The sequence below is a fragment of the Battus philenor genome, unplaced genomic scaffold (assembly GCF_028537555.1).
Source record: "Battus philenor isolate CCGP_79_NKW_IND1 unplaced genomic scaffold, ilBatPhil1.0.hap1 SCAF_28, whole genome shotgun sequence".
NCBI lineage: Eukaryota > Metazoa > Arthropoda > Insecta > Lepidoptera > Papilionidae > Battus > Battus philenor.
This window is the reverse complement of record NW_027181691.1, coordinates 8852630-8866356: the sequence shown is the minus strand read 5'-3', so window position 1 is coordinate 8866356 and position 13727 is coordinate 8852630. Positions and strand designations below refer to the sequence as shown.

General features: G+C 32.7%; 1 protein-coding gene and 1 non-coding gene across 2 annotated transcripts in view; both read left to right on the top strand.

The window, feature by feature from the left end:
• The first annotated feature begins 310 nt into the window (after positions 1–310).
• Trc8 (TRC8 ring finger protein) overlaps positions 311–13727 on the top strand; it is a 28359-nt gene continuing 14942 nt past the window's right edge. The window contains exon 1 of the mRNA XM_068769333.1: positions 311–721. Within this exon, the coding sequence (XP_068625434.1) occupies positions 472–721 (250 nt within the window). The 5' untranslated portion in view covers positions 311–471. The remainder of the gene's footprint in view (positions 722–13727) is intronic.
• On the top strand, positions 8343–8454 carry LOC137926091 (U4 spliceosomal RNA). The gene has a single exon (XR_011107692.1). It is a non-coding gene; the product is annotated as a U4 spliceosomal RNA (small nuclear RNA).

The window sequence follows — 13727 nt, the reverse complement described above, 5'->3', positions numbered from 1 at the left end:
AATACATATTAAGCAGATAATAAATAATTAAAGGCGAGTAAACTTGGACAAATTACAGGTAAAATAAGTGGAAAATAATAAAACATTATTAAGTCAATATAAGTATTTTATAAGTAATGTACCATCACAAATTTGACAATTATAATCAGAACATTACATTATTTTTATTTATAATGTTATCTGTGGCATATTGCATTGCCCAAGTCAACCCACGCATCTTAACTTTTCACCGCATTGATAAACTTTGACACTGGCAAAAAGTTGACCACTGACACCATAAACTTAAAAAAAGTCTTAAATGTCAAATTATTGTCGCAAAAATTTCAGTCATATTTTCGAACAATTATTACGTGATCTAAAAAATAATATTTAATAATATAAAATCAATATCAAACTTTTCGGGCTTGCGATCGCCGTTAATGTCGGCTGTGTAAATTGTCGGTGGCAGTGCATGAAGAATCGCATAAATGAATGATGTCGCTGAGGTCGAAGGCCCTGGCGCTAGTGGAAGTGCTTTTGCGGGTCCCACCGCTGTTTGTGGTGGATGAATTCCTGAAGATCAGCTTGGGGCTGCCGGTGTCAAGCGGCGATGAGGTCTCCGTGCTGAGTAACGTCACGGTGGATCATGTAGACGTTGCTGAAGCTGACGCGAACTACTATGATGCCAACTTCTATAATGCGTTCTTCTTCACATTCTTCAAGTTTATCGTCTGCTGCTTGGGTAAGAAAGTTTTTTATTTATTTTATAACGGCTTGACAACCAGTTGAAGGCCCTTTCGATTTCGCAAGGTATTTCGCAATTGCGCTCTCTGTTTACACGGCGTGGTTACCGTCACAGTATGAAAAGATAGAGGACGTTTTTTATGCTTTGGTTTACACTGCAATTTTCTCTAAAAAATTCAACATTTTAAGGTTCCTTTTACATATCATTAGACAAGTTCATATTGTACTTGTCTAATGACATATCAATCCACCATACTTTTAATTTCCTTTTCTTAATATTGACAAGTTTTTATATCCATTTATTGAATTTAAAATAATCTAAAATTATACATTAAATGATTACTCCTTGATATAGCATAGCAAATAAAATAGAAAGAATCATATTATTTATTGAAGTAATTCCATATTCAATGCATATTACTGCATTAGTACAAAATTTTTAGTTTATCACAATCTTGAATACTACCAGTAACTTACTGATAACTAATGAAATAATCATTAAAAATTGCTTCCCTTTCATTATTTGTGTTATAATCACAAATATTAATAAATTGAGGTAGTGTAATTATTGGAACTTATTTTAAATTCATTTTGCAAATGTTTACACTTTATACTTGATGTTCAGACATTTTATCTATCAATAATTTTGCTAGGGTGTTTGTGTTAATTCAGATTATGGTTCAAATACATGCTTGCGATGAGTTAGTTTGTACTCATAACCTGCAATTTGTGGCCATCAATGTCTTTTATTTATCTCTAATAGTTTAAAAGTATCAAAACACTGTGGAATTGATTTGATAGTTTTCTGCTCCAATTCTTCTATCTAATTGATTAATAATTGATTTGTAGTTTATATTAATTGTGGTTATATTATATTACTGTTCAAACTTTTCATAATTGTATCATTTATTAGAAGATCAGAGATTAGATTAGATAGACACAAGATTTTGGCTTAGTGTTTTATTTACCTCAAAGTTTTTGTATTTGAAATAGATAGATATATTAAAGATTTAATTCTAAAGTATATTTTTATAGCCTCCACTATTGGGGACCTCTCATACCCCCTATCTGGTTTTAGACAAGATTTTTATTCCTCTTTTATTCATTTTTTTCACAATCTTTTTTTATTTTTGTGCTTTTCTGTCATTCTTCTTAAAATTTACCTTTCCTCTTCTTTATTTTTCTACATTTTTGTTCATTTTTTTTCACATTAATTTCTATTCATTCATTGGCTGACTTCCTTTGCCTCATTCCTTAAATATCATAGAATTATCACTTTTGTGTTTTTAAACTATATTACATTATATTCCTTGATTTTAATAAATACTAGTATATGTATCATTTTTAGACAATAGACATCTATTGTTTGCACAGTAGGCTCGTTCTTTTGCTCATGTGTTAAGTGTATGTGTTTATTTTACAACTTAACATGTTTTTGACAGAATTCTACTTATTTCTAGGTTTATTGAATTAAATTATTACATGAATAGCATGCATTGTTTTTGTTTAATCAGTGAATTAGTGAGTTTCTTGGAAAATTAAGATACCAAAAAAAAAAATATTAGTTAGTCTGTTGTCCCTTTGTTATAAACAAGAGCTGTTAAAGCCCAGCATTTCTTAGATCTTAGAATAAGGGACTGAATACAGTAATCAAAATTTTTACAGTTTACAGAGGCCCTATTTGCTATACATTGGTGTTTATCTTTACCAAATAGACTCCCTATCTTATTTAACCAAATTTTAAAAGGTCTTACTAGTGCTCCTTTGGAGCCCTTTTCCAGAAATGAGCTGATGTTCACTCTTGATGGGCTTAAAACCTTTAGCAAGATATAGGACAGATTTGGCTATTATATATCATACTCCTACTTCCACTGCATATAAATTTCTTACAAATTTATTTCTAGTTATTTTATTAATTAGGTCACATTAGTTGAGTTGTGATCAAGTATATTTGTACACCATGAGAGTTATATGCATAAATTTAAACTGAAATAAGACAATTCTAGAAGCTTTTACCCCCATATCCTTTAGAATTCAATATAGTTTTTTATACATGTCTATCATGAGGGTCTAATCAGGTGCCACATCCAGAATTGATGATGATGATGATGATCCAAGTAGCAACCTCTGAACATCTTACACCCACCAGCCAGTATTTAGCTATGCCAAATGTTTCTCCACAGCTACAAGTTTTTTCAGTATAATCACCACATTTAGCTAAATTACTTTGATCTGAAAAGGTCAATAGGAATGCTATTGAGCAAAATTTTAATAATTGATAATTTAGGGGTAGTGGTATACAGAATTCTCCTATAGTTAACCATTACTGTATTATATTTAAGCTTATTGCATGGACCTTTTGGATGTTACACTTTATTAATTTTGTCTGGCGCATAAAGTATAGAATATTATAATTACAGTTTTAAAGACTTTTTATAAATTATTTATTTTTCTATTTTCTTATAATGAAAGTCTAAAATCGTGGCTTCAAATAATTTAACATACAATTGATTGTTCCTGTGTTCTCATAATTATTTAAAGTGTTTAATATTGTTTTTCGTTCAGATTTTAACATTTAGATATGTTTATGTAATTACCTTAACCTAATTATTGCCAGGACTGTGTATGTCTACAGTGTGCAAACATATATAATTTTATACTAAGCTATATAAGCCTAATATAAACTTTATGTATTTTATATGAATATTATTTATAATATAAATAAATAAATCTACAATGTTTTAGAAAAAATGTAATCAGATTTGAAATAATGAGTGGAATGTATGCCAGGTAAGTGTAATCTTTGGCAAGATCAGAGAGATTTTAAAAAACACATCAACTAGTTTTATCATTTATTTATGATAATTTGGAAATAGATATGTACTGATTAAATTGTATACATTCAGATAAGGTAATCTACCGTAACTACATTAATATCTAACATTATTTGGTAAACAGTACCAAGGAAGTTCTTGAGTAGCTACGATGAGACAGAAGACACAGTGTGGATAGGCACACTATGTGTAACAACCACATAGTCAAGGTTGTGAAAAGTTACTGGATGCATGCATTGCATGATCAGTAATTGTAGTATTCTTTGAGAGAGGCCTATGCCTTGCAATGGGTGTCTATCGGTTGACACAATAATGAATCTGACATTTAAGATCAAGAAATTTTTTTTGTCTGAAAGTATTGTGTTGAATTGTCTTCTTACAACAAATATAACTAACCCATGGTAATATACTTTGTTTAAAAAAAAAGACAATTGAAGTTATACATTATTCCATATGCATTAAAACATTCTAGATGTACAAGGCATTCAATAAATTAATTGTGTTGATACTTGTGAATAATTTTCTTTCATTGAATTGTACATTGTTTTTCTAGTCACATTCTGTCCTATCTTTATTTAGCAAATTTTGTTTAGTCACAATGATAACCTTTATATTTTAATGAAAACAAAATTCATTGCATATAATGGAGAGGTTAATCATGAGTAGTCAATTGATAAAAAAACATAAATAATACTGTTATTAAGTAACTAGGAACATAGCTCGAAGAATTTTCCATCTAAAGTAGCAGTGAGCAGGGCACAGACATAGAGGACCTGTAGAAGCATCGCAGATAGGCCTTCCACTAATTAGACTGACAACAAAGTTAAGGTCGTAGAACGCCATTGGATGCAGACAGCACAAGTTTAATGCATCAATTCACATCAATAGGCAATTTTCATGCCTGTTAGTGAGAATGATTCTTAGGTTTAGATAGGTCTTCGGCTAGGTGCCCTCTGTGTCCTGCAGCTTCGCACCTGTGGAACATGCAAATGCCATTTAGAGAGCAGAGATAGACCGGTCCTTATTACAAAACTTTAAATATGTTTGTTTTTACTGGCCATACTCCTGAAAGTATATTATCAACTCAAATATTGATGGTGAACTCCAGGTGGAACTTTATATATCTTAGTATAAGTTCGGTAAAATGGCACTGTTGGCATTTCAGCAGTACATGTGATACTATGATTTGAGAAAAGCTACGACTGCCCATTAGTTTTGAGTAACGTTTAAGTTATGTGTTTTATGGAAAGTATTATATTATATATTTATTTACTTATTACACTTTACAAGTTATGTAATGGTGGACTTAATACATTGTAGGCATTGTTTTCCTGTCAACCCAACACTGCTTACAAAATTTTAGTTAAAATGTTATGTAAATCTATTTATTTCTTTATAACTTTTGACTCATAGGCTGTTGCGGATGACCTAAAACTGATCAATAACAAGTCTCAAAATATATCTTTTAGATATAACATTCACTATAATCAATATATTCAAGAAGCTATTTGTTAGGTATTTGACCTATTCAAAATATTTGTATCAAGCATGGTATTGCTTACTATGGGGTAATGTTAGGATTCTGTTGTTTAAGGAACAGATGTTCATATTTTGAATGAAATAATTAATTGATTAGCAGATTTATTTTGTCTGATAACAAATGAATGCATAAAAATAACATCAATATTTTATGTCTCAATAATAATAACCAACCTTGAGAAGTTGTTTAATACTTTGCAAAAGAAATTAGGCGGAATTTTCGCCTCTATAATTTGTTTTTATCTGATGGTAAATCAATTTGTTTCCTGTGTAATTTAATTGTCCAATATTATAAGTTATATTTTATTGACTGTGGAACAAGTTTTCTTGTTGAAAATTTATTCTTTTAGGGGAAACGGAACGAAACGTCGTTTCGGTCGGCATATTTTACAGAAAATCCGATTGATTTTTACCGTTCCGGCATTGAAAATTTTTATACTAGGCGGCAAAAGGTTGTTGATAACGAAGATGAATATATTGTTGATTACAATTAGGAACTTGTTAAAAATGTAGTCATGTGAATTTAACTTAAGAAAGCGACATTACTTTCTGGTTCACCTAATAGATGTTGTTGCATTATATTTAGTACAAAATTATTTACAAGAAGCAGATTTGTAATATTGAATTAATTGAAAATGTTGAAATTTTATAATAATATTATGAATGAACATTGATAGGTGAGTATTGATAATCACCATGAAATTGCAAACTCATCACTACGCATCCTTTTTTTGAGGTAGAAACAGGTGGCGCAAAAGTAATGTGATAATGTGAACGTGACTTAATTTTTACAAATGGCGCCAAACAACACTGCGCTTTGACATTTATGATGTAGATGTATAGAGAATTAGTTGTCAACAAGCAACATTCACATTATGACGTTACTTTGGCGCTACTTGTTATAATCAAAATATGTAAACATTAAGACAATCAGCACAGTTATACAGGGTGATTGCTTTATTGTATGAAATCATTATAACCGTCAGTTTAAAATTAAGTTTACGTTAGTTCGTAACGCGCATCCTACTGAAATTAACTACCATGAAAATCAATGGGGTTTGTAATTTTTTTTTGAAGATATTTCCAAAAATCTTTATCGTGAATTTACTCTTAAATATAGTAATATGATTTTTGGCAGAGCTTGTACTTGTGCTAAATTTCTTCAATTTACAAAGAGATAAATTACCGCGGTTTTTTTATAAAGTCGTATACATTGATCTACTAAAGAGTGAAACACTTTATAAAGCCTATTTGCTGGTACAGCAAGTTAATTATTCCTTAGATTACATTGATGAAGACCACTATTTGTCCTAAATTTACATTGGTGTTTTATATCCATACATTAGGTTATCGTAAATATATTCCGAATGTAGTGTTTGTTAGTATATTTTAATTTATTTCTCAGTGACATCCTTGTTGCACAGTTTCTGGAGCATAGAAATGTAATCGACGTTAGTAGCACTGGCCAAAAGCAAGATACCGTATGACATAATGGGTGATTGACTTTTAAAAGTGTGAATATTTGATTAGCTTTCTCGCCAGCCAGCGGTAGAGGACTGAGATTTGCGATCGTAGGTCCCGGATTTTATTCACGAGAGACATTCTTAAGTAGTTTACTCTGCATTTAAAATTGCCTGTCAAGTGTTGCGATTATGGTAAATCCCCCACATCTTTGGGGTAAGCTTATATTTTTCAGTGCGCATCCAAAGTCCGAAACGACGATAATAGTGTCAGAAATAAAAACGTTAACAAAATTCAGATTATTTCGTATTAAAATAATAATTATTGTTTATTATCTGTCCCTTTTGATATTGTACTGCTTGAAGTTATTCTGTCACATTCCAATACAGAACATAAATTAATGTAACATATTTTAGAGTGATCATTTTATACAGGTGATTGGGAATTTGAAAATACCTTAAAGAACTTTTTTATTGACAATGAGCTATATTTTTAAAGCTCTAATACGTGCGATATATATGTAATACCTTGTATAATTATTGTATGCGGTATAATCGATATGACAAGTTTTCTTGAGCCAGGCTAAGAATCTTAGCAAATCTGCAATGGGGCCCCTGAATTGTGATTTATTTAAAAAGGTAAGTTCTGCAATATAAGTGGTTAATTAACGGATGTTAGAACAGCTCATTTAGTCTGTTTTAGTTGTTATCAGTACCCCATTGCATGAATACGAAAGTCTAATCAGAGTGTGTTGCCGGTGATAGCTCATTGTGCGCCTTATGAGAAGGAAGATATCCAAAGAGTAATGTAGGGTGCTATGGACAGAGAAAAGTGAAGAAGGATGGAAGTGAAGTCGTATCCCACTACCACCCCCCAAAAATATCTATGGCGGATCTATACCATTTTCGCCACACTTGGTAGCCGGGTTAGCGATCGCAGTGTAGTATTATAGTACGCAAAGCACGCAGCTGCCCATTACCTGGGAATTTGTTTGTGAGCAGTACCAATCCTTTATAATTAATGCACAAATGTAAGTTATAAGATTGTATCCCGGGTTTCGAACCCGCGACCTACATTCGCAAGTCTCAGTCCTCTTCCACTGGGATATCGCTAATTAGTTAAATACCTAACCAGCTTCCATAGCCAATTGACCACACATCTATATATCGTTGCGTTTTAACTATGGATTATATTTATAAAAGAAACCAAAGGTGTCCTCAATTGTAAATTAGATATTTTAATGTCAAACGTATTACCCCAAAAGCATTACTTTAATATATTTGCAGGCGTCCAATAGCGTTTTAATTTATGCGCATTTACAGTACTCGCCCCAGTTGTCTTATCTACGCGAATTGTTCGTGCGTCGGCACTGTTGGTCGTGACTTTATTTTTTTTTTAAATTTTGAAGAAGGTTAAACACGATGTAATCAATTTATGTTTGTGAATCGTTCGAAATGGACTCGATTATTTTTAAATCGAACAATATATTCAAGTTTTGTAAAGTTAATTATAACATCGTTTACAATACAGGGTCGTAGTTATTTAGTGAAACTCATACTTAAGTAATTACCACTGAGAAATAAGTTGTGAATTTCTTTTTTTTTTTTTGGAATTAGGACTTCTTTTATGGTATCGAAGTTCAAAGGCTTCCACGTGAGCGTTGGCACTGGCCGCCACATATGCTTTACCGGATTGTCTATTGTCTATTATCTCATGTGAAGTTTTTGCTGTTAGCCTTGCCGCTTTTGCAGCTTCAAAGGAAACGAGATCACGGAACGGAGCCCTAACTTTGCGCAGAGGCAATATCTTAACCAATGAGGTTAATCCGAGTTGCGATTATTGCTAGTTGAAAACTTTACTGGATTGGGAGATCATTTTTTTATATTACCTGTGTGTACGGTTTGTAAAACGCCAGAAGTTACAAGCGGTGATTGGCAAACTTTAACTACAAGTCAGATATAACACCGGTTTTCGTATAAATAGTTTGCAAGAATTATGAATTACTTTTCGCTTTAATTTTATGATACTTGAAATAGTTTGAAAGGAGTTTTCAATATGCCGATGGATACTAGCTGCAAGACCTAGACTTTCTCCCAAAGATCGCTACGATTATACCGTAATTATGTCGTCGTTCCACCAACTGGGAGGTTGCTTACGCCGCGGCTACCAGCTCGTGATCACCACTTGCGATTCTTTCGGACCCAACGGCCGTCGATTGCACGATATTAATTAAAACGAGCAATTCTTCGAGCACAGCTCTCTCCATTGATCTCTGGGTGACAGAATGTTTTTTTCTTTGGTACGGACTCTCGCTGCTGTCCAAATGGCATTTGCATATTCCGCGGTTTTTTTTTTATATAATGTCCCCCGTTATTTGGAGACCTCTCGTACCCCTAACTTATTTATGGGTTAGAAAACAAAACAAGATGGTGGAACGAGAGGGCTGATAAAAACAAAACCTTGTTGAATGTACAGTACATTTCAAAACTTTCACTGCTCTTGCTATTTCTACTTAAAGTAGAAATAGCAGGGTACTGTTCATTTGTCATCTAGTATCGTCAATTCGTATCACAAACCGTTTTTACTTCAGAAATAAATAACACTCAACAGCGTCCAAGCACGGGAATCGACTCGAGGCTTCCATACATATTGTATTAATTTTGCAATAATATAATTTTTCACATTTTGCGAGACAAATGTTTTATAGGTCCTTATATATCGTTTGAAATGGCATTTTATTATTACCTCTAATTATTGTTAAACTGATAAATAATTGGTTAAGTAAGTTTGTAGTTTTTTAATTTTGTTGTAGTTTTTTAATTTTGAGGTGCATGTTTTATGGGGCCGTCTGATAGTTTTGACCAAGGCTGTATAAGTAAGACAATAGACTTGTAACAAATGTGTTCATACATGTAGCTTATCGGCGATGACAAATTGCGTCTCCGATTTGTCTTATACACTTTATTAATGTTACCTAACGTTGCGCTGAAGTTTGAGCTAAGTTTGGCAATTTGTAATACTGACAAGATCAAATAGATGTCAACGACACCTTGAAAGACTGATAATTGCAATGTTTTAAATGTCTCTTGCCCGCCTTGATTTCCGGTAGGATGACAAGTTACCGGAACAATTCAATTTGAAATAAGAAGATATTATTTTTAATTATGCTACAACTTCCGGAGTGACATAAAAAGTTTGCGGTTAAAATCTAACAGTCGTACGAATATTAATTTATTTTTACTTATTCTCGTACCGCAGGGAGATGTCTGCATCGATTTAAAACTGACATCATCATTTGAACCATAAAATGTTCTCTGCTGGACATATGCTTTCTCAATAGATTTTCAATAGGACCCGTTGAAAACGCCCTCCGACGACTTAAACAAGATCTTATGTTCTTTTTGTATGTAGACCTCTTATGCTACTCCGGACGATCCGTGGTCTCCAGTATAGAACCTTAAGGCCCCAGCGGGCACCTGCTGCTATGTATATCCGGTACTTTCGTTCGTCTGCGGAACTCCCTATAATCATATATCTTTATGACAATAAATTATCTTCAATCTATTTACAAACTCAGAAATTAGTATCTAAACATATCAATAAAAATGTTTTATTAATAATTTAAATGTAAATAAATCTTTTTCGAATGTATATTAGACTAAAATTACAGTATAGATAATATAAAACTAAATCCGTTGCGCGTCTAATACAAATGTACAATGAAATCGAAACATTTTCTTTACTTTTTAGTTAGTTACCCTACCACCTACCACGAGACGCGATGTAATGTAAATAGCGAGAAAAACGAGCGGCGGACAAAATTACTTTACGTTGTTATTGTATATCGTGGTACGGAGGCGGCATTGCCCTCATTTGGTTTCAGTTGGTGCAATTTTTAATGTTTTTGCTCAGATGTATTTAATTCAAAGTAAACTAGCGTTAGAGCCTTCACATCTGCCCTTGTACAGTACAAACCAAGGGTACGACAGCGGAAACGTTTAGATGAGAAATTATTATTTAAAACACAATAAAACATCGGTTTAAATTTAAAAGGCAAATAATATGTTGACCTATGGAAATACAAGGCCGGATGGAGGTTGCTGTTGCAACGTGTCGCCAATGACCGCTCGTGAATTACGTAAAAATTATTTTAATGCCTCGGGGAAAAAATACCGCTATTTCCAACTTGTTTTTAATTAGCGTTGCTATATGCTAATATTGTATGATATTAAACTGTAATTCATACATTGACTCATCGCGGTTTATTTTTAGTTGAATTTACGCTAACATTATATTCAAATACAAAAATCCATGCGTAATCTTTTGCGTCTGGTAAATTATGAAGATGACCACCGTTATCATGTGGTCGTAAATATGAACCAAAGCCTCAAAATATATTAAATTTTGGGCAAATCAAAATTAAAATTCCAAAATTCCTTATTTAACATAGGTTGGATGGACATTATTTATTGACGTCAAGTTGAGTAAAACCTTTTCAGATGAGAATACATAAGAAGAACAGACGTAAGAATCTCAATGACACTATATTATTAATAGAATATAGTTACATATTACACAAACATTGAAAAAATTAGGAAGGGAATATATCATTTCACATGTATGCTATAAAGTCATCTAGATTGCAGTAACTTTTAGCGTTTAAAAATTCTTTAATTTTTTTCAATTCAAGTTTTGGAGTGTTTTGAAGCCTGAAAATGTTGATTTTTCGAGTGTTGAAGCCGAGGTTCCCACTCCTATGCACTCTATAGATCGTCCCCTTTCGGAATTAGTAGTAGTGTTTGTACTTCTATAGCAGAGTTCCCCAAACTTTTTTGTGTCGTAGACCCCTTGCCAGGTTTTTCCGTGTTGGGTAGACCCCCTACTTATCTGATATTGATTTCCTGTAAATTTCTAACTGTAGTGAAGTTTAGTGTTAAAAACTTAAAGTAAAAGCACATGTTAGTTTATACATTTATTAATTGAATTTAAATTAACACTACTCAAAATAAAATTTTGTATCTGTTATGTAAAATATACGTAACATATTAATAATTTTTTACTTCATAGGTACTTTTATAAATAATGTAAATGTTTTGATATTTTAAGATAGTATGATGTAAGTAAATAGGTACTATCAGTGTATGTGTTGAGATCCACTATCGTGGACCCCCATTTTCATTTCATGGACCCCCAAATTTTTTTTCGCTGTCGTAGACCCCTTGCAGATTGTCATAGACCTCTAGGGGTCGATATAGATCACTTTAGGAATCACTGTTCTGTAACAACCTATCGGATCGAGGTAAAACCTTCTCAAGAATCCCAAAAATTCGTCAATTATTTTAACATAAAAAGATCAGTATGCCGCTGACAAGAGCCAGCTAACTCAACAGTTGCTCATTTTAAACTGGAACTCTTATGCTGCGCTTGCCGATACGTGATCTCCACTCTAAAGACTAAAGTCTCTATCTGTAATATGTTACTACTGGTACTTCAACTAGCTACTTCGCTGGGCTATATCGGTCATTCCCAATTCGATCTTGTAGATATACAAGTATATTATATTATCGCATTTTTTTTAATTATGTTGACATATCAACTCGTATGTTAATACTAATTATTCACAGTTTTGAAGGACATCAAGTTAAAAAAAACTCAACAAAATACTGGTAAAACCCGTTAAATATTAATATAAAATTCCACGGTCAACTGTTCCGAACATTTTTTTGGATCTACTTTTCCACTATTGTGTATTGAGTGTTAAACAATGCCTTGAGTTTAAAACTGAAAGCCTTTAAATGTCCCATATATCAACGTCAGCTCGACATCCGGTGATGATACGCTTGTCATACGTAGGCCGATATCAAAAAATTTATAAAAATAATACATTTTTGTTTAAATTATTTATATATACTGTTGTTAATATTTATACGTTTTTTTTTTTGTTTCAACATAGCACGGTTAGGTTTGTTGTGGTAAAAATTGTAAGTATATAGTTTGTGCAGTCGCAGTTCAGCGGTAGAGGACTAAGACCTGTGATCGTGGGTCGCGGATTCGTATCTCGAGAAAATATCTTATATAATTCACTTTGTTTATTAATTATATAGAATAGCCATTGGTCATAGACAAGTTTCTAGAGGATGGCCAGTAGCGTCCTCTGCGTGTGATCGCCAACCCGCCTGTTAAGCATGGCGATTATATTATACCATTGCAGTGGTCGTATATGAGCTGAAATAACTACGTCGACAAATGAGAATGATGAAATAGGAGTATTGAATTACGCGCGGTAATATAAAAGTGAAGGAAAAAGAAGTAAAGTTGAGATTATTATAAATATGTATAGAATGAACATCACGTAATGCATCATCAGGTCAGCTGATAGACGACCACTGCAAAACGACAAGCCTCCCCCATGAATCACCGACGGTGACCGGTCCTTATCTATGTCCTAGATCCATCTATATATATTATATACTAGCTGATCCCGCAAACGTTGTATTGCAAAAAAATTAAAAATGAAAATTTAGGGTTGTATGTATTTTTGTATGCTGTATCATAGAAAAATAAAAACAAAAAATTTTGTCTAAAAATAAAAAAAAATTGGGGTGGACCACCCTTAACATTTTGGGGGATAAATAGATGTCCGATTCTCCATCCTGGCTGATATGCGCACTAAGATTCACGAAAATCGGTCGAGCCGTTTCGGGGGAGTTCAATCACGCACACCGTGACACGAGAGTTTTATATATTGGATATATTTTTTAATAGTATTCCTGCCCCCACTTCTTTATATAGCTATCCCGAAAAAAAGTAATCTTTTGTCACGTTTGCATTTGACTGCAAATAATTTCCTAAACTGTCGGGATTTATAATTACATAGTTTACCTTATGCATTATTTTATTTTTATTAGAATGGTAATCAAACTTTGTAATATCTATTTTTTAAGTTGACGAACATTCAGTTTCATATGAAATGCAATCTTTGTAACTAGAAAAAAAACAGTAATCAAAAAATTATATAATTTTTATGATTGCCCCCTCCACAAGTTTTACAGATCAATAGTTGCTCTAGCACTTTTCGTATTGCAGGCTCATTCCTATTATCTGTGAAAAACTTATTTTAATCACTGCCAGTACTTCCTGTCTTCGGCTTGACCTTTATTTATGGGACAT